Genomic DNA, 27,350 nt, shown 5'->3' with positions numbered 1-27,350 from the left:
CACTTACTACATAGCAGAAGACAGGAAGGACACTTTCATGGTCAGCTAAAAACCCTATCAAAACACCATCCAGAAATTACTTTAAAACTCTGGCATTAACTCATAACACCAGAGTGGCAATTCCTGTTCACAAGAGCTTTCCAGACACAGTAACGAAACTACAGCTGTGAACTGGAACAAAAATGCAAAAACAAACATGGACAAGAGTCCAACTTATCTAGTAGTTGTCTAGGAGCAGGAACAAACACAGAGAGGCTTCTGATAACATTGTTGACCGGCAAGCAACTAACAGAGCAGCAAGGTTATATAGCGACTCCCACATCTTGATGGGAACAGGTGAACAGAGAAGATGAAGACACCAGTTCAATTCCACCAGTAGCCACCGGGGGAGCCCAGAATCCAAATTCACAACAGTACCCCCCCCTCAAGGAGGGGGCACCGAACCCTCACCAGAACCACCAGGGCGATCAGGATGGGCCCTATGAAAGGCACGAACCAGATCAGAGGCATGAACATCAGATGCATTCACCCAAGAATTATCCTCCTGGCCGTATCCCTTCCACTTGACCAGATACTGGAGTCTCCGTCTGGAAACACGAGAGTCTAAGATTTTCTCCACAACGTACTCCAACTCACCCTCAACCAACACCGGAGCAGGAGGCTCAACGGAAGGCACAACCGGTACCTCATACCTGCGCAATAATGACCGATGAAAAACGTTATGAATAGAAAAGGATGCAGGGAGGTCCAAACGGAAGGAAACAGGGTTAAGAATCTCCAATATCCTATACGGGCCGATGAACCGAGGCTTAAACTTAGGAGAAGAGACCCTCATAGGGACAAAACGAGAAGACAACCACACCAAGTCCCCAACACGAAGACGAGGACCAACACGACGACGGCGGTTAGCAAAAAGCTGAGTCTTCTCCTGGGACAACCTCAAATTGTCCACCACCTGCCCCCAGATCTGATGCAATCTCTCCACCACAGCATCCACTCCAGGACAATCCGAAGATTCCACCTGACCAGAGGAAAATCGAGGATGAAACCCCGAATTACAGAAAAACGGGGACACCAAAGTGGCAGAGCTGGCCCGATTATTGAGAGCGAACTCCGCCAATGGCAAAAAAGCAACCCAATCATCCTGGTCAGCAGACACAAAACACCTCAGATATGTCTCCAGGGTCTGATTAATCCGCTCAGTCTGGCCATTCGTCTGAGGATGAAAAGCGGACGAAAAAGATAAATCTATGCCCATCCTAGCACAGAATGCCCGCCAAAATCTAGACACGAATTGGGTCCCTCTGTCAGAAACGATATTCTCAGGAATACCATGCAAACGAACAACATTTTGAAAAAACAGAGGAACCAACTCGGAAGAAGAAGGCAACTTGGGCAGAGGAACCAAATGGACCATCTTAGAGAAACGGTCACACACCACCCAGATGACAGACATCTTCTGAGAAACAGGCAGATCTGAAATAAAATCCATCGAGATGTGCGTCCAAGGCCTCTTAGGAATAGGCAAGGGCAACAACAATCCACTAGCCCGAGAACAACAAGGCTTGGCCCGAGCACAAACGTCACAAGACTGCACAAAGCCTCGCACATCTCGTGACAGGGAAGGCCACCAGAAGGACCTTGCCACCAAATCCCTGGTACCAAAAATGCCAGGATGACCTGCCAACGCAGAAGAATGAACCTCAGAGATGACTCTACTGGTCCAATCATCAGGAACAAACAGTTTATCAGGTGGGCAACGATCAGGTCTATCCGCCTGAAACTCCTGCAAGGCCCGCCGCAGGTCTGGAGAAACGGCTGACAATACCACTCCATCCTTAAGGATACCTGTGGGCTCAGAGTTACCAGGCGAGTCAGGCTCAAAACTCCTAGAAAGGGCATCCGCCTTAACATTCTTAGAACCCGGTAGGTATGACACCACAAAATTAAACCGAGAGAAAAATAATGACCAGCGCGCCTGTCTAGGATTCAGGCGCCTGGCGGTCTCAAGATAAACCAAATTTTTGTGGTCAGTCAATACCACCACCTGATGTCTGGCCCCCTCAAGCCAATGGCACCACTCCTCAAAAGCCCACTTCATGGCCAAAAGCTCCCGATTCCCAACATCATAATTCCGCTCAGCGGGCGAAAATTTACGGGAAAAGAAGGCACAAGGCCTCATCACGGAGCAGTCAGAACTTTTCTGCGACAACACTGCCCCAGCTCCGATCTCAGAAGCGTCGACCTCAACCTGAAAAGGTAGAGCAACATCAGGCTGACGCAACACAGGGGCAGAGGAAAAACGGCGCTTAAGCTCCCGAAAGGCCTCCACAGCATCAGGGGACCAATCAGCAACATCAGCACCCTTCTTAGTCAAATCGGTCAATGGCTTAGCAATATCCGAAAAACCAGCAATAAATCGACGATAAAAGTTAGCAAAGCCCAAAAATTTCTGAAGACTCTTAAGAGAAGAGGGCTGCGTCCAATCACAAATAGCTTGAACCTTGACAGGATCCATTTCAATGGAAGAGGGGGAAAAAATATATCCCAAAAAGGAAATCCTCTGTACCCCAAAAACACACTTAGAACCCTTCACACACAAAGAATTAGACCGCAAAACCTGAAAAACCCTCCTGACTTGCTGGACATGAGAGTCCCAGTCATCCGAAAAAATCAGAATATCATCCAGATACACAATCATAAATTTATCCAAATAATCGCGAAAAATATCATGCATAAAGGACTGGAAAACTGACGGAGCATTTGAAAGACCAAAAGGCATCACTAAATACTCAAAGTGGCCCTCGGGCGTATTAAATGCGGTTTTCCACTCATCCCCCTGCCTGATTCGCACCAAATTATACGCCCCACGAAGGTCAATCTTAGAGAACCACTTGGCCCCCTTTATGTGAGCAAACAAATCAGTCAGCAACGGCAATGGGTATTGATATTTAACAGTGATTTTATTCAAAAGCCGATAATCAATACATGGTCTCAAAGAGCCGTCTTTTTTTGACACAAAGAAAAAACCGGCTCCTAAGGGAGATGACGATGGACGAATATGTCCCTTTTCCAAGGACTCCTTTATATATTCACGCATAGCAGCATGTTCAGGCACAGACAGATTAAATAAACGACCCTTTGGGTATTTACTACCCGGGATTAAATCTATGGCACAATCGCACTCTCGGTGCGGAGGTAACGAACCAAGCTTGGATTCTTCAAAGACGATAGTCACGATAGTCAGACAGGAACTCAGGAATTTCAGAGGGAATAGATGATGAAATGGAAACCACAGGTACATCCCCATGAGCCCCCTTACATCCCCAGCTCAACACAGACATAGCTTTCCAGTCGAGGACTGGGATGTGAGATTGCAGCCAAGGCAATCCTAGCACCAAATCATCATGTAGATTATACAGCACCAGAAAGCGAATAATCTCCTGGTGATCCGGATTAATACGCATAGTTACTTGTGTCCAGTATTGTGGTTTATTATTAGCCAATGGGGTGGAGTCAATCCCCTTCAGAGGAATAGGAGTCTCCAAAGGCTCTAAATCATACCCACAGCGTTTGGCAAAGGACCAATCCATAAGACTCAAAGCGGCGCCAGAGTCGACATAGGCGTCCGTGGTAATAGATGACAAAGAGCAAATCAGGGTCACAGATAGAATAAACTTAGACGGTAAGGTGCAAATGGAAACAGATTTACCAAGCTTTTTAGTGCGCTTAGAGCATGCTGATATAACATGAGTAGAATCACCACAATAGAAACACAACCCATTTTTCCGTCTAAAATTCTGCCGCTCGCTTCGGGACAGAATTCTATCACACTGCATACTCTCTGGCGATTTCTCAGTGGACACCGCCAGATGGTGCACTGGTTTGCGCTCCCGCAAATGCCTATCGATCTGAATAGCCATTGTCATGGACTCATTCAGACCCGCAGGCACAGGGAACCCCACCATAACATCCTTAATGGCATCAGAGAGACCCTCTCTGAAAGTCGCCGCCAGGGCGCACTCATTCCACTGAGTAAGCACAGACCATTTACGGAATCTTTGGCAGTAAATTTCCGCTTCATCTTGCCCCTGAGATAGGGACATCAAAGTTTTTTCTGCCTGAAGCTCCAAATGAGGTTCGTCATAAAGCAACCCCAAGGCCAGAAAAAACGCATCCACATTGAGCAACGCAGGATCCCCTGGTGTCAATGAAAAAGCCCAGTCTTGAGGGTCGCCCCGGAGCAAGGAAATCACAATCCTGACCTGCTGTGCAGGGTCTCCGGCAGAGCGAGATTTCAGGGACAAAAATAATTTGCAATTATTTCGAAAATTCTGAAACCCAGATCTATTCCCCGAGAAAAATTCCGGCAAAGGAATTCTCGGCTCAGATACAGGTGCATGACAAACAAAATCTTGCAAATGTTGTACCTTCGTGGCGAGATTATTCAAACCTGCAGTTACACTCTGAAGATCCATTGCAAACAGGTGAACACAGAGCCATTCAAAGGAGAGAAAAAAAAAAAAAAAAAAATTTCAGCAGACTACTTATTTCTCTCCTTTCTCAGCCAAGGATTTTAACCCTTTAGTGGGCCGGTCAAACTGTCATGATCTCAATGGCAAGAGATCATAGCATCAGCATATATAGGAACTAGCTCTTGGAAGATGGAAACTGAGCTGACCATGAACTAAACCTAACACACAACTAGCAGTGGCCGGGTAGCATGCCTACGTTGATTCTAGATGCCCAGCACCAGCCGGAGGACTAAATAAAACTAGCAGAGGAAAATATTAGTCCTAGCTCACCTCTAGAGAAATACCCCGAAAGGAGACAGAGGCCCCCCACATGTATTGGCGGTGAATCAAGATGAAATAACAAACGTAGTATGAAAATAGGTTTAGCAAATTTGAGGTCCACTTACTACATAGCAGAAGACAGGAAGGACACTTTCATGGTCAGCTAAAAACCCTATCAAAACACCATCCAGAAATTACTTTAAAACTCTGGCATTAACTCATAACACCAGAGTGGCAATTCCTGTTCACAAGAGCTTTCCAGACACAGTAACGAAACTACAGCTGTGAACTGGAACAAAAATGCAAAAACAAACATGAACAAGAGTCCAACTTATCTAGTAGTTGTCTAGGAGCAGGAACAAACACAGAGAGGCTTCTGATAACATTGTTGACCGGCAAGCAACTAACAGAGCAGCAAGGTTATATAGCGACTCCCACATCTTGATGGGAACAGGTGAACAGAGAAGATGAAGACACCAGTTCAATTCCACCAGTAGCCACCGGGGGAGCCCAGAATCCAAATTCACAACACTATACATTACCCTGAACATTGGAAGGATTGACTAGCCTATGGCTTTCTCTGCAGTGTATTGGAATGTGTATGGTCAGCTGTCTTTGAAGCCAAATTATTAACACACAATACATATCTTAATTGATTCTTGAGAATCATGTCAAATCTTTTTTTGTAATCACTAAATGCTATTTGCATGAATAACTGATGAAAATCATCAAGGAAAAGCTTTGTGAAAGTAAACAAGATTTAACACATTCGCAATATCACATGGCTGGAAGATCTATGGACTATTTATAAGTTTTACGTTTCAGCCTTGGTATTCTAATCTTGGCTAAAAAACTTTTATTAAAATGGATAATAGATTTAGCTGTTGCTAAAAGGTCAAGATGAAAATACTGAAGCCTGGAGATGCTTTTGAAATAATCCTTGATAAAGAACATACTTTCGGGGCTTGGAAATAAAAGGAAAGACAGTGCTAACAATGAGAGCATGGAATATTGAAATACAGATGAAAATTAATGTTAATGGGATGCTAAAAAGTGTGCTGAAGCACTAGATTTTATGGAGACTATTCAACTCCTAACAACTGAAATAATTAGAAAAATAGTACTGTTTGGTATTTAATGACGGCTCTTACACAGCATTTTTACAATTTGCATTATTGTATTTTGCAAAATGGAAAGGCATTTTATAATATTCTCAACACTCTTTCATTGTAAAAGTTTCCTGCCACAACATACCTTAAGACAGATATTTCCCAAGCTATATTCTTCTTTTTGTCTCATATGAAAAATATTAGTTTTTAAAATCATTTAACCCGTTCATCAAAATGGACGATTTCCATTTTTTGCACCTTCGCTTTTTACTCCCTTTGCTTCAAGAGCCAAAACATTTTTCAAGTTTTCCAAAAGCAAAGTATTAAGAAAGATTTTTTTTTGTGGATCCAGTTTCAATTTTGAAGGTCACAGTTAACTTTACCATATAATGTTCTGAAATCTGGAAAAAAATGGGTGAAAAAATTGCAGTGTTCACATGTTTTTGGGGTTTCTATTTTTTTTCAGTGTATTCATTGTGTGGAATGTAATTTGGATTTTCCAGGTTGGCATGATTACAGCAAAATCTAATTTGCATATATTTAATTATTAGAGATTGGCGCACCCGTGTGGCAAAGCTCAGGGTCTGTACCGGACACCTAGTGTCGGTGCACGGACACCGAAAATAGGCTTTTCCCAGAAATTTTTCACTGTTCTGGTTTGATTTCCTTAACAAACTTGCTGAAAGGCTGCACAATCAACAAGCTTTACTATGTTGGCACTTCCGGCTCAATCACTGCCATGTCAAGTTAAGTAGTATGCATAGCTGTAATCAGCTGGCACACTGTGTAAAGAAAAAAAAAGACGTATGATCTCATCTATTTTTGATAACCAGCACAGACAAAACCAATAGCTGCGAGCTGCAGCCCCCAGCTTTCAGCTTTATCTTGGCTGATTATCAAAAATAGATGGGTCCCCATGCTGTTTTTTTAATTCTTAAAATAAATAATTTTAAAAAATGGCTTAAAATCCCCCATGTTTTTGATACCGAGCCAAGCTAAAATAGACAGCTGGGATCTGACATTCTCAGACTGGGAAGGGCCATGGATATTTACCCTTCTCAGCCTAAAAATAGCAGCCCGCAGCCGCCTCAGAAAAGGTGCATCAATTAGATGCGCCAATTCTGGCTTTTTGCCCAGCTTTTCCCACTTTCCCTGGAGTCAGGGTATGTGCACACGTCAGGATTTCTTGCAGAAATTTCCTGAAGAAAACCGGAAATTTTCTGCAAGAAATCCGCATTTTTTTTTTGCGTTTTTTTCCCGGTTTTTTTGCATTTTTTTTAGCATTTTGCAAGCAAAATTAGCTTGCAGAATGCTAAAGTTTTCCAAGCGATCTATAGCATCGCTTGGAAAACTGACTGACAGGTTGGTCACACTTGTCAAACATAGTGTTTGACAAGTGTGACCAACTTTTTACTATAGATGCAGCCTATGCAGCATCTATAGTAAAAGATAGCATGTTTAAAAATAATTAAAAAAATTAAAAAAATGGTTATACTCACCTGCAGACAGCCGATCTCCTCAGCGGCATCCGTTCCTATAGATGGTGTGTGTGTGCAGGACCTTCGATGACATCGCGGTCACGTGAGCGGTCACATGAGCGGTCACGCGACCAATCACAAGACAGCGACGTCATTGCAGGTCCATCACCACACCATCTATAGGAACGGAAGCGGCAGCATGCACCGCTGAGAGGCGGGAAGACATTGAAGGTGAGTATATGACTATTTTTTATTTTAATTCTTTATTTTTTTACCAATTATATGGTGCCCAGTCCGTGGAGGAGAGTCTCCTCTCCTCCACCCTGGGTACCAACCGCACATAATCTGCTAACTTCCCACATGGTGGGCACAGCCACATGCGGAAAGTAAGCAGATCAATGCATTCCTAGGTGTGCGGAATCCCCGCAATTCCGCAAATTTAATGAACATGTTGCTTTTTTTTCCGCGATGCGATTTTTTCGCGGAAAAAAATGCAACATTTGCACAAGATTTGCGGAATATACTGAAAATAATGGAAGGCATATGTAAGCGTTTTTTTCATGTTTTTATCACATTTTTATAGCGAAAAAAAAGCGAAAAAAACACGAAAAATACTGAACGTGTGCACATGGCCTCATAGTTTTGATTGATATCCACTGAGATCAAGCCCAGGGGATAGTAACAGAGAGGCGTCTATAAGACACCCCAATTACAAACCCTGTAATCAAATGTAAAAAAGACGCACACAGAAAAAAGGCCTTTAATTGAAAAAACACTCCCCGACCCTCTTTTACCAATTTATTAATGCAAAAATAAAAAAAAATCTAATTTTTACTCACCTGTCTGCCGATAATCCGTATGTTCCATGACAATCACCAACTCTGCTGCATCTAGTTGCATTGTTGAGCAGTGACAAATGTGACTGCTCAGCCCAGCGACCAGATCAGAATGAGCTGAGAGCTGAGCATGAGGACTCGGCTGCATGTGAACAGCGGTGACATTATTAAGGTTACCGCCGGTCACACGCAGCTGCGATCTTGCCCTTAACTCAGTGTCATCTGTTGCCAGGCTGAGCAGTAACATTTGTCACCACTCAGCAATTTAATTAGATGTAGAAGAGTTGGTGATCGTTGTGGGACATATGGATAATTGGCGGACAAGTGATTAAAAATTATTATTTTTCGCTGTATTTTTACATTAATAAATGGGTAAAAGAGGAGAGTGTTTATTTCAATTACAGTGAATCTGTCAACACATTTGACTAATTTATTAATATGGGCATGCAGGTTATAGAATGCTGAAAAAAAGTCCTACCTGTGTGTCCCATGTTAGAAGTCTTGTTGCTGAGAAATCATCTTTTATCACTTTATATAGATGACCTCTTCTAGTCCCTGAGGAGGATGGTGCCTGGAAGATTACTCTGCCTCCAAAGCTTATTTTAAATGTAAGGAGGAGGTCGATAAGGGAGTTTAAATTTGACAAGAAGGATATTAATGGAAGTCTGATAAGAGCCTCTCCATAACTAACCCCAGGGCTTAATGTCAGCTGACATTACAAAGCTGACATTAACCCCCAAAACATTGCCCCACTTGCCACTGCACCAGGGCAAGTCATAAGAGTCATCTAGTGGATGCACCTTTTCTGGGGCTGCTGCATGCTGCTGTTTTTAGGCTGGGGAGGGACAATATCCAGTCTGAGAATACCAGCCCCCAGCTGTCTGCTTTAGCTTGGCTGGTTATCAAAAATCAAGGACCCCACTATATTTTATAAAATTATTTATTTCAATAATTAAAAAAAAGACATAGGGACATCACTATTTTTGATAAGCAATCAAGATAAATCTGACAGCTGAGGGTTGCAGCTAATAGACCATGAATTCTATGAAGAATAGAAAGAGAATGACATTCATCTTCCTACACCTGTGACTGGCGGTAAGATTTTTATCGCCAGTTGAAGTTACTGGCTCATACGCTGTTATCTGTTGGACTGGCGGTAACGTGTAACGTTACTGTTTATCAGAGTTGTTGTTTCTTGCGCTGTCATGCAGATGACAGGACCGCCCATAGCTATTAGTTATTATTTAAATGATTAAAAATATTATGAACCTAAAACAAAAATATGAGGTTTGTGTCATTATTTTCCGAACTGTTATAGGTTTACATAGGTGAACCTTTGTCACAATTTTTGCTGGTGACTTTTTCAAGTACAAAGATAGTTTAGAAAAAAGATTATTGCAAATTTGATGGAGTTACGGTGAGCATAAAATGTCAAACTTGGCATTGCGATTTTTTTCTTTGTGACTTTTACATAATGGGTTAGGCATTTTAATATATTCATAGATCATAATTTTACGGAGCCAAATGTGCTCATTTTATTTTTCAGTTCTTTAATTTTAACGGAGAAGTAAGGGGCTGATTTACATTTGTAATGTTTTTTTTTTATATATTTTTCTTTTTTTTGCATTGCCCTGTACTTTTTACTCCTTCTGCGATTATTTGATCTCTTTTTCCATATGCAGTACTAGGAATTGCAATATGTAATACAAATCATGCTCTGACATATAGCCAGCCTGTGGCTGGGCTTTACAGAAATACCAAGATAGTGGTGACATGGTCAGTTTTCATGGCAACACATTGACATGCTTGGCATTGAGGCACTGGACACCCCAAAATATGCTAAAACAGGATCACACAACTCAGACTGCAGCTGTTTGAGGCAGTTGATGGAACCTGAATTGTATGGAGCAGACTTTGCTCCTGAGCCTGCTCCACCTGTACCCACTGCATAACATGGTAAGATGTTATTTAATAGGAAGGAACAAAAATGATATTGTCTGTGAATAGTAATAAATAATTTCATTTCCAGTGTAATATCTCTTCCTAGCTGCTTTCAGGATATCTGCTTACTGTCATTTAAAAGGAACTTTTATTGTTTAGCTCTACTCTTTCAGAATTACTATTCAAATGGTAGGGCCAAACCTTTATACACCCTATTCCCACCTGCTAGCTTTTCCTCAATCTCCACCCCCCATCTTTCCTCTTTTCTTTAATTGACAGTTGTGGCTCCCTGGAGCCAAAGAAGAGGGGAGATAGATGGAAAACAAGCTGGTGCGAAGGTATGTAAAGTATTGGCCCCATCGTGAAGCACCCAGCACCAGCACCTGTACATGATATGACTAGTCATTCTGTGCTGATAGAGTCCCTTTACGATATGGATATTGTATAACACACATACACAGCTCTGATAACTGTACTGCTTGTGAGAACAAAAGGAGATCTTGAGAACCATTAAAATATAGAAAAGTATATTGAAAAGCTGCATCATTGTTATAATTAAAAAGAAAATGCCAAAACTGATACCATTTTAAGTCTTTTGCCAGTGTCCTCTGGTTCCCACCATTCCTTCCTTATGGCATTGCAATATGATACACAGTATGTGACACTGATGGTTAATCACAGCTTGCCATCAGGATACCAGGATCAGGCTTTGTGTGACGCATCATGGAGGATCAAATGACTGCTGTAGAAAATAAGCTGTGGCCAAAATATAATGCATTGCTTTAAAGGACTCATGCAGAAGACCATATTATCAGTCCAAGTGCGATCCTACATAACATCGGATCTCACCTGGACCAATGTGAGTCTATACGGTCGTGTACATGCCCGATTTTTTTCTCTGCATGCCTGAAATGGATTCTATATTTGGATCGCACTCAGCTATGCAAATAAATGAGTGCATGAAAATCATCAGACTGCACTTAGATTACATGTAAGTGCAGTCCGATTTCTGTGAACTGACAGAATGGAGAAGTTGGAGAATTTTTGTTCTCCATCTCCTCCTCAAAGTGTGCTTCATTCTAGAGAATCGAATAACACTATGCTAATACTCAGATTAGTCTGATCAGCATGTAATTTGCATAATCGGTGTAGAATCTTTAGCACCCACCCAAGCTATGAATGCTATGTAAAGGGACATGCCAGCATCCCGGGAATACTGAGGTATCATTAGGTATATTTTATTTTACATTTACTCTCAAAATAACCTGTTTTTTAGTTTTACCAAAAAACCTAAGTCATAATAAGATGACTTGAAAGTTTGTCATATTGCTGTGTAAATTTTAAATCTTAATATCTGAAATGTGTTGGAAAAAATAAAAAAAAAATAAAACTAAAAACAATTATGAGCTTTTAATGTCAAAATAAGTTTTAACATTTAAAACTAGTGTAGCAAGGTCAAACATTGTACTTAGTTTTTGGAAATGGGAAATCTTCCATCAGCGTGAGGAATATTCCCATATCTCCAAAATCTTGATTATACATGTCATGCGGCATTAACCTGTGGATAAATGTTTGCTCATGATTTACCTTTCTTTCTCCAGAGTCTGAACAGTATTATGTGCCTGAATCCTTGCCTGTTGGCTCAACAGTGGCAAGGATTAAAGCAGCAGATGCTGATATTGGAGAAAATGCAGAGATGGAATATAAGATTGTCGATGGTGATATGGACGGAGTGTTTAAAATCTCTGTAGATAAAAATACCCAAGAAGGAATTGTTGCAGTTCAGAAGGTACAATTGTGTTTCTTTTAATTTTTGTTTTATTTTGGTTTCTCTGTTTTAATGAAGATATGCCTCAATCCCCATAGAATGTAAGTCCGCAAGGACAGGGTCCTCTCCCCTCTGTACCAGTCTCTCATTGTAAACTTGTTTACTGTAAATGATATTTATCACCCTGTATGTAACCCCATGTAACCCCATTCTCATGTACAGCACCATGGAATTAATGGTGCTACATAAATAAATAATAATAATAATAATAATAATAATAATAATCACTCCTAGAAGTTTATTATGTGGAATATTTGTATTACCTTACTCCAGGCTTCTGTAAGATAAATTATAAGTCAAAGAAGTTACTTATTAGTTTAGAAAAACAAACCACCGGGAGCAGATGTTAAAATACAGTAAATACCACCACTGCTTCAGCGCCAATGTTGTAATGGGTCCTTGTTTTGATTTTTTGTGGAGCGAGGACATACCATTTTAGTACTGTCCTCAGCAATGACTTGCAATACATGTTAACATTATTGCTCAGGTTTGGGATTGGCTGCAGTGGTCATTTAATTGTTCCAGTATACTAAATAAAGACTACCAAAGACCACAAAAGCATAAATACTGGAGCAATAGGTGATTTAATAGGCGAGTCATGTTTTTTAAAAATTTTTATAGCTAGTTTAATTTCTTGAACTCTCAAACAACCCATTTAAATTTTTTCTTTGTTCTGAACAGTTTTCCTAAAATTATGTATTTCTTTCTAAGTCCTAGTGGTTTAGCATATAAATAAGTAGAGATGAAAAGGATCCAACGAGTTTCACATTCTCCAAATAATGTGCATTTTACCAGGAAATTTGATAGCAGCAAATTTATTTTCCAAGAATTGAATTTCCCTTATTATGCTTTGGCTTTTGGAGAGATATGAGGGCATAATAAATGGAAGATATAGAAAGAAAACGAAAACAACTAAAGACTTCAATGCTAACCTCCACTGCTAACTGTTCCCTGTACAGGCCCCTGCTACTCTTCTTCTGACCATTGCCGCATGCATAAACCCTGAGCATTTTCATGATAAGCCAGATTTCCAGCTGCAACTTGGCCAGGGATGTGCCCAAGTGTTGTCACAGCTTGAAGTCCAGGAATAGTGTGAACTACAAGCTCTTGGTGCTCGTTGTGACATCATAATGTCACAGTAACCTTGCAATGCACATGCTCAGAGATGTCCCATTCCTGGCATAAAGTTTTCTTTATAACTTGCACTCTGGACCCTGACTTCTGGACGTGACTAGGGTTGTCAAAATGGAATACTGTTAAGATGCCAAAGATTTTAGCATGCATCGATATGGAGGTATGCACCTACACTCTTCATATTGCATCTGAGAGGAAGAAGTGGCCAACATATGATACCCCACAATGATTGTTCATGCAAGTACACTGCATCAGTCATTTTCAATAATTGCTATTTACATGAAGAATGATGATGACACACACAAGGTTATCCATTCTCAAATCAGTGTTATTAAAGTACAGTACTCAAGAAATATTATATATTTTTTTCTTACATGTGAATTCAATGTTTCATAGAATTTATGAAAAGTAACTTTGAAGTTATATTGTTAATTCATAAGAAAATAATTATGAAATCAATTGAAGCTTTATTATTTCATCATTGATGCTTCATATTAATGATGGGTGAACCCCTAGATGTTAGGTTCCAGTGAGTTTAGCCAAACAGTTAAATAAAGTTCAGTTGAGGAACCAGAACAGCACAACATCCTGAACCCGCACCCCATTCAGATCAAACGGGGCTCGAAAATCCATTCTTTGCCACGCTGTCATGCAGATGACAGTGAGCAAACACAGCCTCTGATCAGTGGTAAGATCATTACTGCTGGTCAGAGAGCTGTGGTTTACACAGCAGCTGTGACCGGAGGTAAAATGGTCATATATTCATCAAATGCTGCCTGCACTATAAAAAAATAAATAAATTTAAAGAAACCAGAGTGGGTTCCCTTCTAGTTTTGATAATCAGCATGACAAAACTGACAGCTGCGGCCTGCAACCCTCAGCTGTCAGCTTTATCATGGCTGGTTATCAAGAATAGAGCGGTCCCCATTCCATTTTTATTCATTATTTAAACAAATAATTAATAAAAAAAATGACATGTGCCCCCCCCTATTTTTGGCAACCAGCAAAGCTAAAGCATACAGCTGTGGGCTGGTATTCTTAGGCTTGTATGGAGCCATGATTATTGGCCTCCAGCCTAAAAATAGCAGCCCGCCGCTGTCCCAGAAAAGGTGTATCCATTGGATGCGCCAATTCTGGCACTTTGTTAGCTCTTCCCACTTGCCCTTTGGTGGTGGCAAGAAAGGTCAATATTTGTAGGGTTAATATCAGCTGTTTTAAGGCCGCTGACGTCAAGCCCACAAGTGAGTAACTGGAGTCATGTTTATAAGGCTGGTGTCACACTCAGCGTATGAAAATACGGTCCGTTTTTTACGGCCATATTACGCAGAAATGTTCCCAAAATAGTAATCCGTATGTCATCCGTAGGCAGGGTGTGGCAGCGTATTTTGCGCATGTCATCCTCCGTATGTAATCCGTATGGCATCCGTACTGCGAGATTTTCTCGCAGGCTTACAAAACCGACATCTAATGAATTTATGGGCTCAAATGTTCGTTAAAACATATATACAGTGTATATATATATATATATATATATATATATATATATATCATTGAGACACACACAAATATATATACAGTACAGACCAAAAGTTTGGACACAACTTCTCATTTAAAGATTTTTCTGTGTTTTCATGACTATGAAAATTGTAAATTCACACTGAAGACATCAAAACTATGAATTAACACATGTAGAATTATATACTTAACAAAAAAGTGTGAAACAGCTGAAAATATGTCTTATATTCTAAGCTCTTCAAAGTAGCCACCTTTTGCTTTGATGACTGCTTTGCACACTCTTGGCATTCTCTTGATGATCTTCAAGAGGTAGTCACCGGAAATGGTCTTCTAACAATCTTGAAGGAGTTTCCAGAGATCCCCCAAACCATCTCGATTGGGTTCAGGTCTGGTGACTTTGGAGGCCAGGTCATCTGGAGTAGCACCCATCATTCTCCTTCTTGGTCAAATAGCCCTTAAACAGCCTGGAGGTGTGTTTGGGGTCATTGTCCTGTTGAAAAGTAAATGATGGTCCAACTAAACACAAACTGGATGGAATAGCATGCCACTGCAAGATGCTGTGGTAGCTGTTGTGAACTATATTTCTTGGCTCCCTCTTGTGGTCACTAGCGGTATTACACTTGGATCATCTTTCTCCAGGTCGGTACCCACCTGGTTCGTTAGGCCTTGGGTGTTCCTATTTAGACTTCCTGGAAACTCAGTCTAGTGCCTGGAATCGATGTAGTCAGTCTATGTCTGTTTGCTCCTGACTCCTGGTCTCCTGTTCTTTGCAAGATAAGCTAAGTCCTGCTTTCTTATTTTTGTTTATTCGCTTTGCTTCTATTTTGTCCCAGCTTGTTCATAATGTGATTCCTGATTTTTGCTGGAAGCTCTAGGGGGCTGATATTCTCCCCCCACACCGTTAGTCGGTGCGGGGGTTCTTGGATTTTCAGCGTTGATATTTTTGTAGGGTTTTTGCTGACCGTATAAGTCTCCTTCCTATTTTCTGCTATTAATTAGTGGGCCTCTCTTTGCTAAATCTAGTTCATTCTTACGTTTGTCTTTTCTTCTTACCTCACCGTTATTATTTGTTGGGGGCTTGTATTATAACTTTGGGGTCCTTTCTCTTGAGGCAAGTGAGGTCTTATTTTCTCTGAAAAGGTTAGTTAGTTCTCCGGCTGGTGTGAGACGTCTAGAATCAATGTAGGTACGTTCCCCGGCTACTTCTAATTGTTGTGCTAGGATTAGATATACGGTCAGCCAAGTTACCACCTCCCTATGAGCTGGTTTTTGTGTTTGCGGACTTAGCTGGAACTTCTGAGATCCTCTACCACTAGGATCATAACAGTATTCCAGGCCGAAAGTGAATATTAATTGCATTGCAGAAGCGGGATTAAAAGAAAAGAAGTTCTGAGTTTTTTTTGTTTTTTTTCTTCTTCCCCTTTTTCCTCTGAGTGGCTTGAAGCTCTGCTGCAGACATGAATGTTCAGACTCTGAGTACTAGTGTGGATCAGCTTGCTGCACGAGTGCAGGGCATTCAGGATTTTGTTATTAGTAGTCCTATGTCAGAGCCTAAGATACCTATTCCTGAGCTTTTCTCTGGTGATCGATTTAAATTTGGGAATTTTAGGAATAATTGTAAATTGTTTCTATCTTTGAGACCGCGTTCGTCTGGAGACTCAGCTCAGCAAGTTAAAATTGTTATCTCTTTCTTGCGTGGCGACCCTCAGGATTGGGCTTTTTCATTGGCGCCAGGAGATCCGGCATTGGCAAATATTGATGCATTTTTTCTGGCGCTCGGATTGCTTTATGAGGAGCTCAATCTTGAAATTCAGGCAGAAAAAGCGTTGCTGGCTATCTCTCAGGGCCAAGATGAGGCTGAAGTGTATTGCCAAAAATTTCGGAAATGGTCCGTGCTTACTCAATGGAATGAGTGTGCTCTGGCCGCAAATTTCAGAAATGGCCTTTCTGAAGCCATTAAGAATGTGATGGTGGGTTTTCCCATTCCTACAAATCTGAGTGATTCTATGGCTCTGGCCATTCAGATAGATCGGCATTTGCGGGAGCGTAAATCTGCTAATCCTCTGGCAGTGTTGTCTGAACGGACACCTGACTAAATGCTATGTGATAGAATTCAGACTAGAACTGAACGACAAAATCATAGACGTCAGAATGGGTTGTGTTTTTACTGTGGTGATTTGTTATGATTTTCCCAATGGCAGGGAAATCAAAAATAACAAACGGACTAGCTCTCGGGTGATGGAAACTAAAGTGACCGTGACCTGAACCTGACACAACACTGGAAGTAGCCGGGGAGTGTTTCCTACGATGCCCTAGACACCACGCGCCAGCCGGAGATCTAACTACCCCTATCAGAGGAATATACAGGCCTGCCTTACCTCCAGAGATGAACCCCAAAAGGAGATAGCAGGCCCCCACAAATATTGACGGTGAGTCAAGAGGAAAAGACATACGTAGGATGAACAGCAGATTTAGCACAGTGAGGTCCGCTTACTAGATAGCAGAAGTACAGGAAAGAGTTACTTCACGGTCAACTTCAAAACACTACTCAAAAACACCATCCTGAAATTACTTTAAAACTCCAGTGACAACTCATGCCACTGGAGTGGCAATTTCAGTCCACGAGAGCTTCCAGCTGCAGAGAGTCACATTGCAGATAGCTGGACAAAAAATAACATTAACTAGGAACAAAATTCAACTTAGCTGAACTGGAACTTGAGGCAGGAGAATGCAACAGAATGCTACTGATACATTGTTGGCCGGCATCGGACCAGCAGCCAAGCAGCCTTAAATAGGAAACTCCCCTAATGGGTGTCAACAGGTGATCAAGGATAGAAGAAGACAAATAAGTGGCAATACCATAAAACACCACCGGGGGAGCCCACAAACAGAATTCACAACAGTACCCCCCCCTTAAGGAGGGGGCACCGAACCCTCACCAGAACCACCAGGGCGATCTGGATGAGCACTATGGAATGCACGAACCAAATCAGGAGCATGAACATCAGATGCTGTCACCCAAGAATTATCCTCCTGACCATAGCCTTTCCACTTAACCAGATACTGAAGTCTCCGTCTGGAAACACGGGAGTCCAAGATCTTTTCTACCACATACTCCAACTCACCCTCAACCAGCACAGGAGCAGGAGGATCAGCAGATGGAACAACCGGCACCTCATACCTCCGCAATAATGACCGATGAAAAACATTATGAATAGTAAAAGATGCTGGGAGGTCCAAACGAAAGGACACAGGATTGAGAACCTCCAGAATCCTATAAGGGCCGATAAACCGAGGCTTAAACTTAGGAGACGAGACCTTCATAGGAACAAATCGAGAAGACAACCAAACCAGGTCCCCAACACAAAGACGAGGACCGACACGCCGATGACGATTAGTGAACTGTTGAGTCTTCTCCTGGGACAACTTCAGATTGTCCACAACCTGTCCCCAAATCTGATGCATTCTATCAACCACAGCATCTACTCCAGGACAATCCGAAGATTCCAATTGACCGGACGAAAAGCGAGGGTGAAACCCTGAATTACAAAAAAAATGGAGAAACCAAAGTGGCAAACTGGCCCGATTGTTAAGGGCAAACTCTGCCAATGGCAAAAAATCAAGCCAATCGTCCTGATCAGCGGACACAAAACACCTCAAGTAAGTCTCCAAGGTCTGATTAGTACGCTCAGTCTGGCCATTAGTCTGAGGATGGAATGCAGACGAAAACGACAAGTCGATGCCCATCCTGGCACAGAACGCCCGCCAAAATCTAGACACAAACTGAGTACCCCTGTCAGAAACTATATTCTCAGGAATACCATGCAAACGCACAACATTCTGAAAAAATAGAGGGACCAGCTCAGAGGAGGAGGGCAATTTGGGCAAAGGTACCAAGTAAACCATCTTGGAAAAACGGTCACACACCACCCAGATGACGGACATCCTACGAGAAACAGGAAGGTCAGAAATAAAGTCCATAGAGATGTGCGTCCAAGGCCTCTTAGGAATAGGCAAGGGCAACAACAACCCGCTGGCCCGGGAACAGCAGGGCTTAGCCCGAGCACAAACATCACAAGACTGCACAAAAATACGTACATCTCGAGACAAGGAAGGCCACCAGAAGGACCTAGACACCAGATCCCTGGTGCCAAAAATTCCAGGATGACCTGCCAACGCGGAAGAGTGAACCTCCGAAATAACTCTACTGGTCCAGTCATCAGGGACAAACAGTCTACCAGGCGGACAGCGATCAGGCCTATCCACCTGAAACTCCTGCAAAGAGCGCCGCAGGTCTGGGGAGACAGCTGACAATATCACCCCATCCTTCAGGATGCCAGTAGGTTCGGAATCACCAGGCGAGTCAGGCTCAAAACTCCTAGAGAGGGCATCCGCCCTCACATTCTTAGACCCAGGCAGATATGAGACCACAAAGTTAAATCGAGAGAAAAACAACGACCAGCGCGCCTGTCTAGGATTCAGACGCCTGGCTGACTCAAGATAAATTAGATTTTTGTGGTCAGTCAAGACCACCACCTGGTGTCTAGCACCCTCAAGCCAATGACGCCACTCCTCAAATGCCCACTTCATGGCCAAGAGCTCCCGATTTCCAACATCATAATTTCGCTCAGCGGGCGAAAACTTTCGAGAGAAAAACGCACATGGTCTCATCACTGAGCAGTCAGGACCTTTCTGCGACAAAACTGCACCTGCTCCGATCTCGGAAGCATCTACTTCAACCTGGAACGGGAGCGAAACATCAGGCTGGCGCAACACAGGAGCAGAAGAAAAGCGGCGCTTAAGCTCCCGAAAGGCCTCCACAGCCACAGAGGACCAATTAGCAACATCAGCACCCTTCTTGGTCAAATCAGTCAAAGGTTTAGCAATGGCAGAAAAACCCGCTATGAATCGGCGATAGAAATTAGCAAATCCCAAGAATTTCTGAAGACTCTTTAGAGAAGTAGGTTGTATCCAATCACAAATAGCCTGAACCTTAACAGGGTCCATCTCCATAGATGAAGGGGAAAAAATATATCCCAGAAAGGAAATTCTCTGAACCCCAAAAATACACTTTGAGCCCTTCACAAATAGAGAATTAGCTCGTAAAACCTGAAAAACTCTCCTGACCTGTTGAACATGAGATTCCCAGTCCTCCGAAAAAATCAAAATATCATCCAAATACACAATCATAAATTTATCCAGATATTCACGGAAAATATCGTGCATTAAGGACTGAAAAACGGAAGGGGCATTCGCGAGACCGAAAGGCATTACCAAATACTCAAAATGGCCTTCAGGCGTATTAAATGCGGTCTTCCACTCATCCCCCTGCTTAATCCGCACCAAATTATACGCACCACGTAGATCGATCTTAGTGAACCACTTCGCCCCCTTTATGCGAGCAAAAAGATCAGTCAGTAAAGGTAACGGGTACTGGTATTTAACAGTAATCTTATTCAGAAGTCGATAGTCGATACAAGGTCTCAATGAACCATCCTTTTTACCCACAAAGAAAAACCCTGCCCCCAATGGAGACAAAGAGGGGCGAATATGACCCTTTTCTAAAGATTCTCTGATATACTCCCGCATAGCAGTATGTTCAGGTACAGACAAATTAAACAAGCGACCCTTAGGAAATGTACTACCGGGAATCAACTCAATAGCGCAGTCACACTCTCTGTGAGGGGGGAGAGAATCAGTTTTAGGCTCCTGAAAGACATCATAAAAATCTGACAGAAATGCTGGGATCTCAGAGGGAGTAGATGAAGAAATGGGAACCAAAGGTGCATCCCCATGAATCCCCCGACATCCCCAACTCAGCACAGACATTGATCTCCAGTCCAAGACTGGATTATGAATTTGTAACCATGGTAATCCAAGTACTAATACGTCATGTAGATTATCTAACACAAGGAAATGAATAATCTCCTGATGGTCTGGGGAAAGATGCATAGTCACTTGTGTCCAATATTGTGGTTTATTGCTAGCCAAAGGTGTAGAATCAATACCCTTTAAGGGAATAGAAACCTCCAGAGGCTCTAAATCAAACCCACAACGCTTGGCAAAGGACCAATCCATGAGACTCAGAGCGGCGCCAGAATCCACATAAGCATCCACAGTAACAGATGATAAAGTACAAATCAATGTCACGGACAAAAGAAATTTAGACTGCAAGGTACCCATAGAAAAAGATTTATCAACCTTTTTATCAACCTTCTTTATGCGTTTAGAGCATGCTGATATAACATGAGCTGGATCTCCACAATAGAAGCACAACCCATTTTTGCGTCTGTAATTCTGTCGTTCGCCTCTAGACAATACACTATCGCATTGCATATGCTCTGGTGCCTTTTCAGAGGTCACCGCCAAATGATGCACAGGTTTTTGCTTAGAAGATACCGCCATATGGTGCACAGGTTTTTGCTCAGAAGATACCGCCATATGGTGCACAGGTCTTTGCTCAAAAGATACCGCCATATGGTGCACAGATTTTTGCTCAGAAGATACCGCCATATGGTGCACAGATTTGCGCTCCCGTAAACGCCGATCAATCTGGATAGCCAATTTCATGGCATCATTCAGACCTGTAGGCACAGGGAACCCCACCATGACATCCTTCACGGCATCAGAGAGACCTTCTCTGAAATTAGCTGCTAGAGCGCACTCATTCCATTTAGTAAGTACCGACCATTTACGAAATTTCTGGCAGTATATCTCAGCTTCATCTTGCCCTTGGGAAAGAGCTATCAAGGCTTTCTCAGCCAAAATCTCTAAATTAGGTTCTTCATAAAGCAACCCCAAAGCCAGAAAAAACGCATCTACATTTAATAACGCAGGATCCCCTGGCGACAATGCAAATGCCCAACTTTGTGGGTCACCCCGCAATAGAGAAATAACAATTTTAACCTGTTGCGCAGGATCACCAGCAGAGTGAGATTTCAGAGACAAAAACAATTTACAATTCTCTCTGAAATTCAAAAAACGGGATCTGTCTCCGGTAAAAAATTCAGGCATAGGGATCTTAGGTTCAGACATTGGAGCACGTATAACAAAATCTTGTAAGTTCTGGACCTTTGAAGCCAGGTTATTCAGACCTGCAACCAAACTCTGTGGATCCATGATTCAAACAGGTGTAACCAAAGCCATTCAAAGATTAAGAGGAGAGGAAAAAAAAAAAAGGCTGAAGACTGCAGTTTAAGCAAGGAGTACAAATAAGCACTAAGGTGCACTTTCCAAACACAGAAGGGAAAAAAAAAAAAAACCTTTTCATATCCTTTCCTGCTTTAGTGCATAGTTTTAACACATGGGCCGGCCAAACTGTTATGATTTTCCCAATGGCAGGGAAATCAAAAATAACAAACGGACTAGCTCTCGGGTGATGGAAACTAAAGTGACCGTGACCTGAACCTGACACAACACTGGAAGTAGCCGGGGAGTGTTTCCTACGATGCCCTAGACACCACGCGCCAGCCGGAGATCTAACTACCCCTATCAGAGGAATATACAGGCCTGCCTTACCTCCAGAGATGAACCCCAAAAGGAGATAGCAGGCCCCCACAAATATTGACGGTGAGTCAAGAGGAAAAGACATACGTAGGATGAACAGCAGATTTAGCACAGTGAGGTCCGCTTACTAGATAGCAGAAGTACAGGAAAGAGTTACTTCACGGTCAACTTCAAAACACTACTCAAAAACACCATCCTGAAATTACTTTAAAACTCCAGTGACAACTCATGCCACTGGAGTGGCAATTTCAGTCCACGAGAGCTTCCAGCTGCAGAGAGTCACATTGCAGATAGCTGGACAAAAAATAACATTAACTAGGAACAAAATTCAACTTAGCTGAACTGGAACTTGAGGCAGGAGAATGCAACAGAATGCTACTGATACATTGTTGGCCGGCATCGGACCAGCAGCCAAGCAGCCTTAAATAGGAAACTCCCCTAATGGGTGTCAACAGGTGATCAAGGATAGAAGAAGACAAATAAGTGGCAATACCATAAAACACCACCGGGGGAGCCCACAAACAGAATTCACAACAGTGATTCTACACATGTTATCTCAGCATGCTCTAAACACCTAACAAAGATGGTTAGTCCTGTCGCCATTGGTAATTTGCATCCTAAGTTTATTTTGTCTGTAACTCTAATTTGCTCATTGTCTTCCTACCCTGTAATGGCATTTGTGGATTCAGGTGCTGCCCTGAGTCTTATGGACTTGTCGTTCGCCAAGCGCTGTGGTTTTGTCCTGGAGCCTTTGAAAAATCCGATTCCTCTTAGAGTAATTGATGCTACGCCATTGGCGGAGAATAAACCGCAGTATTGGACACAAGTGGCCATGTGTATGACTCCTGAACATCGGGAGGTGATTCGTTTTCTTGTTCTGCATAAAATGCATGATTTGGTCGTTTTAGGTCTGCCATGGTTACAGACCCATAATCCAGTTTTGGATTGGAAGGCAATGTCTGTGTCAAGTTGGGGTTGTCAGGGAATTCATTGCGATTCCCCGTCGGTGTCTATTGCTTCTTCTACTCCTTCTGAAGTTCCGGAGTATTTGTTGGACTATCAGGATGTATTCAGTGAGTCCAGGTCCAGTGCCCTTCCTCCTCATAGGGACTGTGACTGCGCTATAGATTTGATTCCTGGTAGTAAATTTCCTAAGGGACAATTATTTAATTTATCTGTACCTGAGCATGCCGCAATGCGTTCTTATATAAAGGAGTCTTTGGAGAAGGGACATATTCATCCATCCTCTTCCCCTCTTGGTGCGGGATTCTTTTTTGTAGCCAAGAAAGACGGGTCTTTGAGACCTTGTATAGACTATCGGCTTCTGAATAAAATCACGGTCAAATTTCAGTATCCTTTGCCACTATTGTCGGACTTGTTTGCTCGGATTAAGGGTGCCAAGTGGTTCACCAAGATAGATCTTCGTGGTGCGTACAACCTTGTGCGCATTAAGCAGGGAGATGAATGGAAAACTGCGTTTAATACGCCCGAAGGTCATTTTGAGTACTTGGTGATGCCTTTTGGGCTTTCTAATGCTCCTTCAGTGTTTCAGTCTTTTATGCATGACATCTTCCGGAAGTATCTAGATAAATTTATGATTGTTTATCTGGATGATATTCTGTTTTTTTCTGATGATTGGGATTCTCATGTAAAACAGGTCAGAATGGTGTTTCAGGTTTTGCGTGATAATGCTTTGTTTGTGAAGAGCTCAAAGTGTCTCTTTGGAGTGCAGAAGGTTTCCTTTCTGGGTTTCATTTTCTCCCCTTCTACAGTAGAGATGGACCCAGTCAAGGTCCGAGCTATTCATGATTGGACTCAACCCACGTCTGTTAAGAGTCTTCAGAAGTTCTTGGGTTTTGCTAATTTCTACCGTCGTTTTATTGCTAATTTCTCTAGCATTGTTAAACCTTTGACGGATATGACCAAGAAAGGTTCTGATGTGGCTAATTGGGTCCGGCAGCCGTGGAGGCTTTCCGGGAGCTGAAGCGCCGGTTTACTTCAGCGCCTGTTTTGTGCCAGCCTGATGTCTCACTTCCCTTTCAGGTTGAAGTGGACGCTTCTGAGATCGGTGCAGGGGCTGTTTTGTCGCAGAAAGGCTCTGGTTGCTCTGTGATGAGACCTTGTGCTTTTTTTTCTAGGAAATGTTCGCCTGCGGAGCGGAACTATGATGTTGGTAATCGGGAGTTGTTGGCCATGAAGTGGGCATTTGAGGTGTGGCGTCATTGGCTCGAGGGAGCTAAGCATCGTGTGGTGGTCTTGACGGATCACAAAAATTTGATGTATCTCGAGTCTGCTAAGCGCCTGAATCCTAGACAGGCTCGTTGGTCGTTGTTTTTCTCCCGTTTTGACTTTGTGGTCTCGTACCTGCCTGGTTCGAAGAATGTGAAGGCCGATGCTCTTTCTAGGAATTTTGTGCCTGACTCTCCGGGAGTCTCAGAGCCAGCTGGTATTCTTAAAGAGGGAGTAATCTTGTCGGCCATTTCTCCTGATTTGCGTCGTGTGTTGCAGAGATTTCAGGCTGGTAGACCTGACCCTTGCCCACCTGATAGACTGTTTGTTCCTGATAAATGGACCAGCAGAGTTATCTCCGAGGTTCATTCCTCAGTGTTGGCGGGGCATCCTGGGATTTTTGGTACCAGAGATTTGGTGGCTAGGTCCTTTTGGTGGCCTTCCTTGTCGCGGAATGTGCGTTCTTTTGTGCAGTCCTGTGGGATTTGTGCTCGGGCTAAGCCTTGCTGTTCTCGTGCCAGCGGGTTGCTTTTGCCCTTGCCCGTCCCAAAGAGGCCCTGGACACACATTTCCATGGATTTCATTTCAGATCTTCCGGTGTCTCAAGGTATGTCTGTCATCTGGGTGGTGTGTGATCTCTTTTCCAAGATGGTCCATTTGGTGCCCTTGCCTAAGTTGCCTTCCTCTTCTGATCTGGTTCCTTTGTTCTTTCAGAATGTGGTTCGCTTGCATGGCATTCCTGAGAATATCGTGTCTGACAGAGGATCCCAGTTTGTGTCCAGATTCTGGTGATCTTTTTGTGCTAAAATGGGCATTGATTTGTCGTTTTCATCTGCCTTTCATCCTCAGACTAATGGCCAAACGGAGCGAACCAATCAGACGCTGGAGGCTTATTTGAGATGTTTTGTTTCTGCGGATCAGGATGATTGGGTGACCTTCTTGCCATTGGCTGAGTTTGCCCTCAATAATCGGGCTAGTTCCGCCACTTTGGTTTCGCCATTTTTCTGCAACTCTGGTTTTCATCCTCGTTTTTCCTCGGGTCATGTTGAACCTTCTGACTGTCCTGGGGTGGATTCCGTGGTGGATAGGTTGCAGCGGATTTGGAATCATGTGGTGGACAACTTGAAGTTGTCACAGGAGAAGGCTCAGCGTTTTGCCAACCACCGCCGCGGTGTGGGTCCCCGACTTCGTGTTGGGGATTTGGTTTGGTTATCTTCTCGGTATGTCCCTCTGAAGGTTTCCTCTCCTAAGTTTAAGCCTCGCTTTATTGGTCCTTATAAAATTTTGGAAGTCCTTAATCCGGTGTCTTTTCGTTTGGATCTTCCGGTGTAATTTGCCATTCACAATGTGTTCCATAGGTCTCTGTTACGGCGGTACATTGTGCCTGTGGTTCCTGCTGTTGACCCTCCGGCTCCGGTCTTGGTTGAGGGCGAGTTGGAGTACGTGGTGGAGAAGATCTTGGATTCTCGTCTCTCTAGAAGGAGGCTTCAGTATCTGGTCAAATGGAAGGGCTATGGTCAGGAGGATAATTCCTGGGTGGTCGTCTCTGATGTTCATGCGGCCGATTTGGTGCGTGCCTTTCACGCTGCTCATCCTGATCGCCATGGTGGTCTTGGTGAGGGTTCGGTGACCCCTCCTTAAAGGGGGGGTACTGTTGTGAACTATATTTCTTGGCTCCCTCTTGTGGTCACTAGCGGTATTACACTTGGATCATCTTTCTCCAGGTCGGTACCCACCTGGTTCGTTAGGCCTTGGGTGTTCCTATTTAGACTTCCTGGAAACTCAGTCTAGTGCCTGGAATCGATGTAGTCAGTCTATGTCTGTTTGCTCCTGACTCCTGGTCTCCTGTTCTTTGCAAGATAAGCTAAGTCCTGCTTTCTTATTTTTGTTTATTCGCTTTGCTTCTATTTTGCTCCAGCTTGTTCATAATGTGATTCCTGATTTTTGCTGGAAGCTCTAGGGGGCTGATATTCTCCCCCACACCATTAGTCGGTGCGGGGGTTCTTGGATTTTCAGCGTGGATATTTTTGTAGGGTTTTTGCTGACCGTATAAGTCTCCTTCCTATTTTCTGCTATTAATTAGTGGGCCTCTCTTTGCTAAATCTAGTTCATTCTTACGTTTGTCTTTTCTTCTTACCCCACCGTTATTATTTGTTGGGGGCTTGTATTATAACTTTGGGGTCCTTTCTCTTGAGGCAAGTGAGGTCTTATTTTCTCTGAAAGGGTTAGCTAGTTCTCCGGCTGGTGCGAGACGTCTAGAATCAACGTAGGTACGTTCCCTGGCTACTTCTAGTTGTGCTAGGATTAGATATACGGTCAGCCAAGTTACCACCTCCCTATGAGCTGGTTTTTGTGTTTGCGGACTTAGCTGGAACTTCTGAGATCCTCTACCACTAGGATCATAACAGGTAGCCATGCTGGTTCAGTATGCATTCAATTTTGAATAAATACCCAACAGTGTCACCAGCAAAGCACCCCCACACCATCACACCTCCTCCTCCATGCTTCACGGTGGGAACCAGGCATGTAGAGTCCATCCGATCTCAAATTTGGACTCATCAGACCAAAGCACAGATTTCCAATGGTCCAATGTCCATTCCTCGTGTTCTTTAGGCCAAACAAGTCTCTTCTGCTTGTTGCCTGTCCTTAGTGGTTTTCTAGCAGCTATTTTACCATGAAGGCCTGCTGCACAATGTCTCCTTTTAACAGTTGTTATAGAGATGTGTCTGTTGCTAGAACTCTGTGTGGCATTGACCTGGTCTCTAATCTGAGCTGCCGTTAACCTGCGATTTCTGAGGCTGGTTACTCAGATAAACTTATCCTCAGAAGCAGAGGTGACTCTTGGTCTTCCTTTCCTGGGGTGGTCCTCATGTGAGCCAGTTTCTTTGTAGCGCTTGATGGTTTTTGCAACTGCACTAGGGGACATTTTCAAAGTTTTCCCAATTTTTCAGATCAACTGACCTTCATTTCTTAAAGTA

The 27,350-nt window shown here is 42.9% G+C and overlaps 1 protein-coding gene across 3 annotated transcripts in view; it reads left to right on the top strand.

Moving 5' to 3' along the window:
- LOC143782569 (cadherin-7) overlaps nt 1-27,350 on the top strand; it is a 604,373-nt gene that overhangs the window by 416,661 nt on the left and 160,362 nt on the right. For all 3 annotated transcript variants that reach the window (XM_077270126.1, XM_077270127.1, XM_077270128.1), the window contains exon 6: nt 11,762-11,949. In XM_077270126.1, the coding sequence (XP_077126241.1) occupies nt 11,762-11,949 (188 nt within the window). The remainder of the gene's footprint in view (nt 1-11,761; nt 11,950-27,350) is intronic.

This window comes from Ranitomeya variabilis, chromosome 6, assembly GCF_051348905.1.
Source record: "Ranitomeya variabilis isolate aRanVar5 chromosome 6, aRanVar5.hap1, whole genome shotgun sequence".
Lineage (NCBI taxonomy): Eukaryota > Metazoa > Chordata > Amphibia > Anura > Dendrobatidae > Ranitomeya > Ranitomeya variabilis.
Note: the sequence above shows the minus strand (reverse complement) of the source record. Positions and strands in the feature narration are given on the sequence as shown.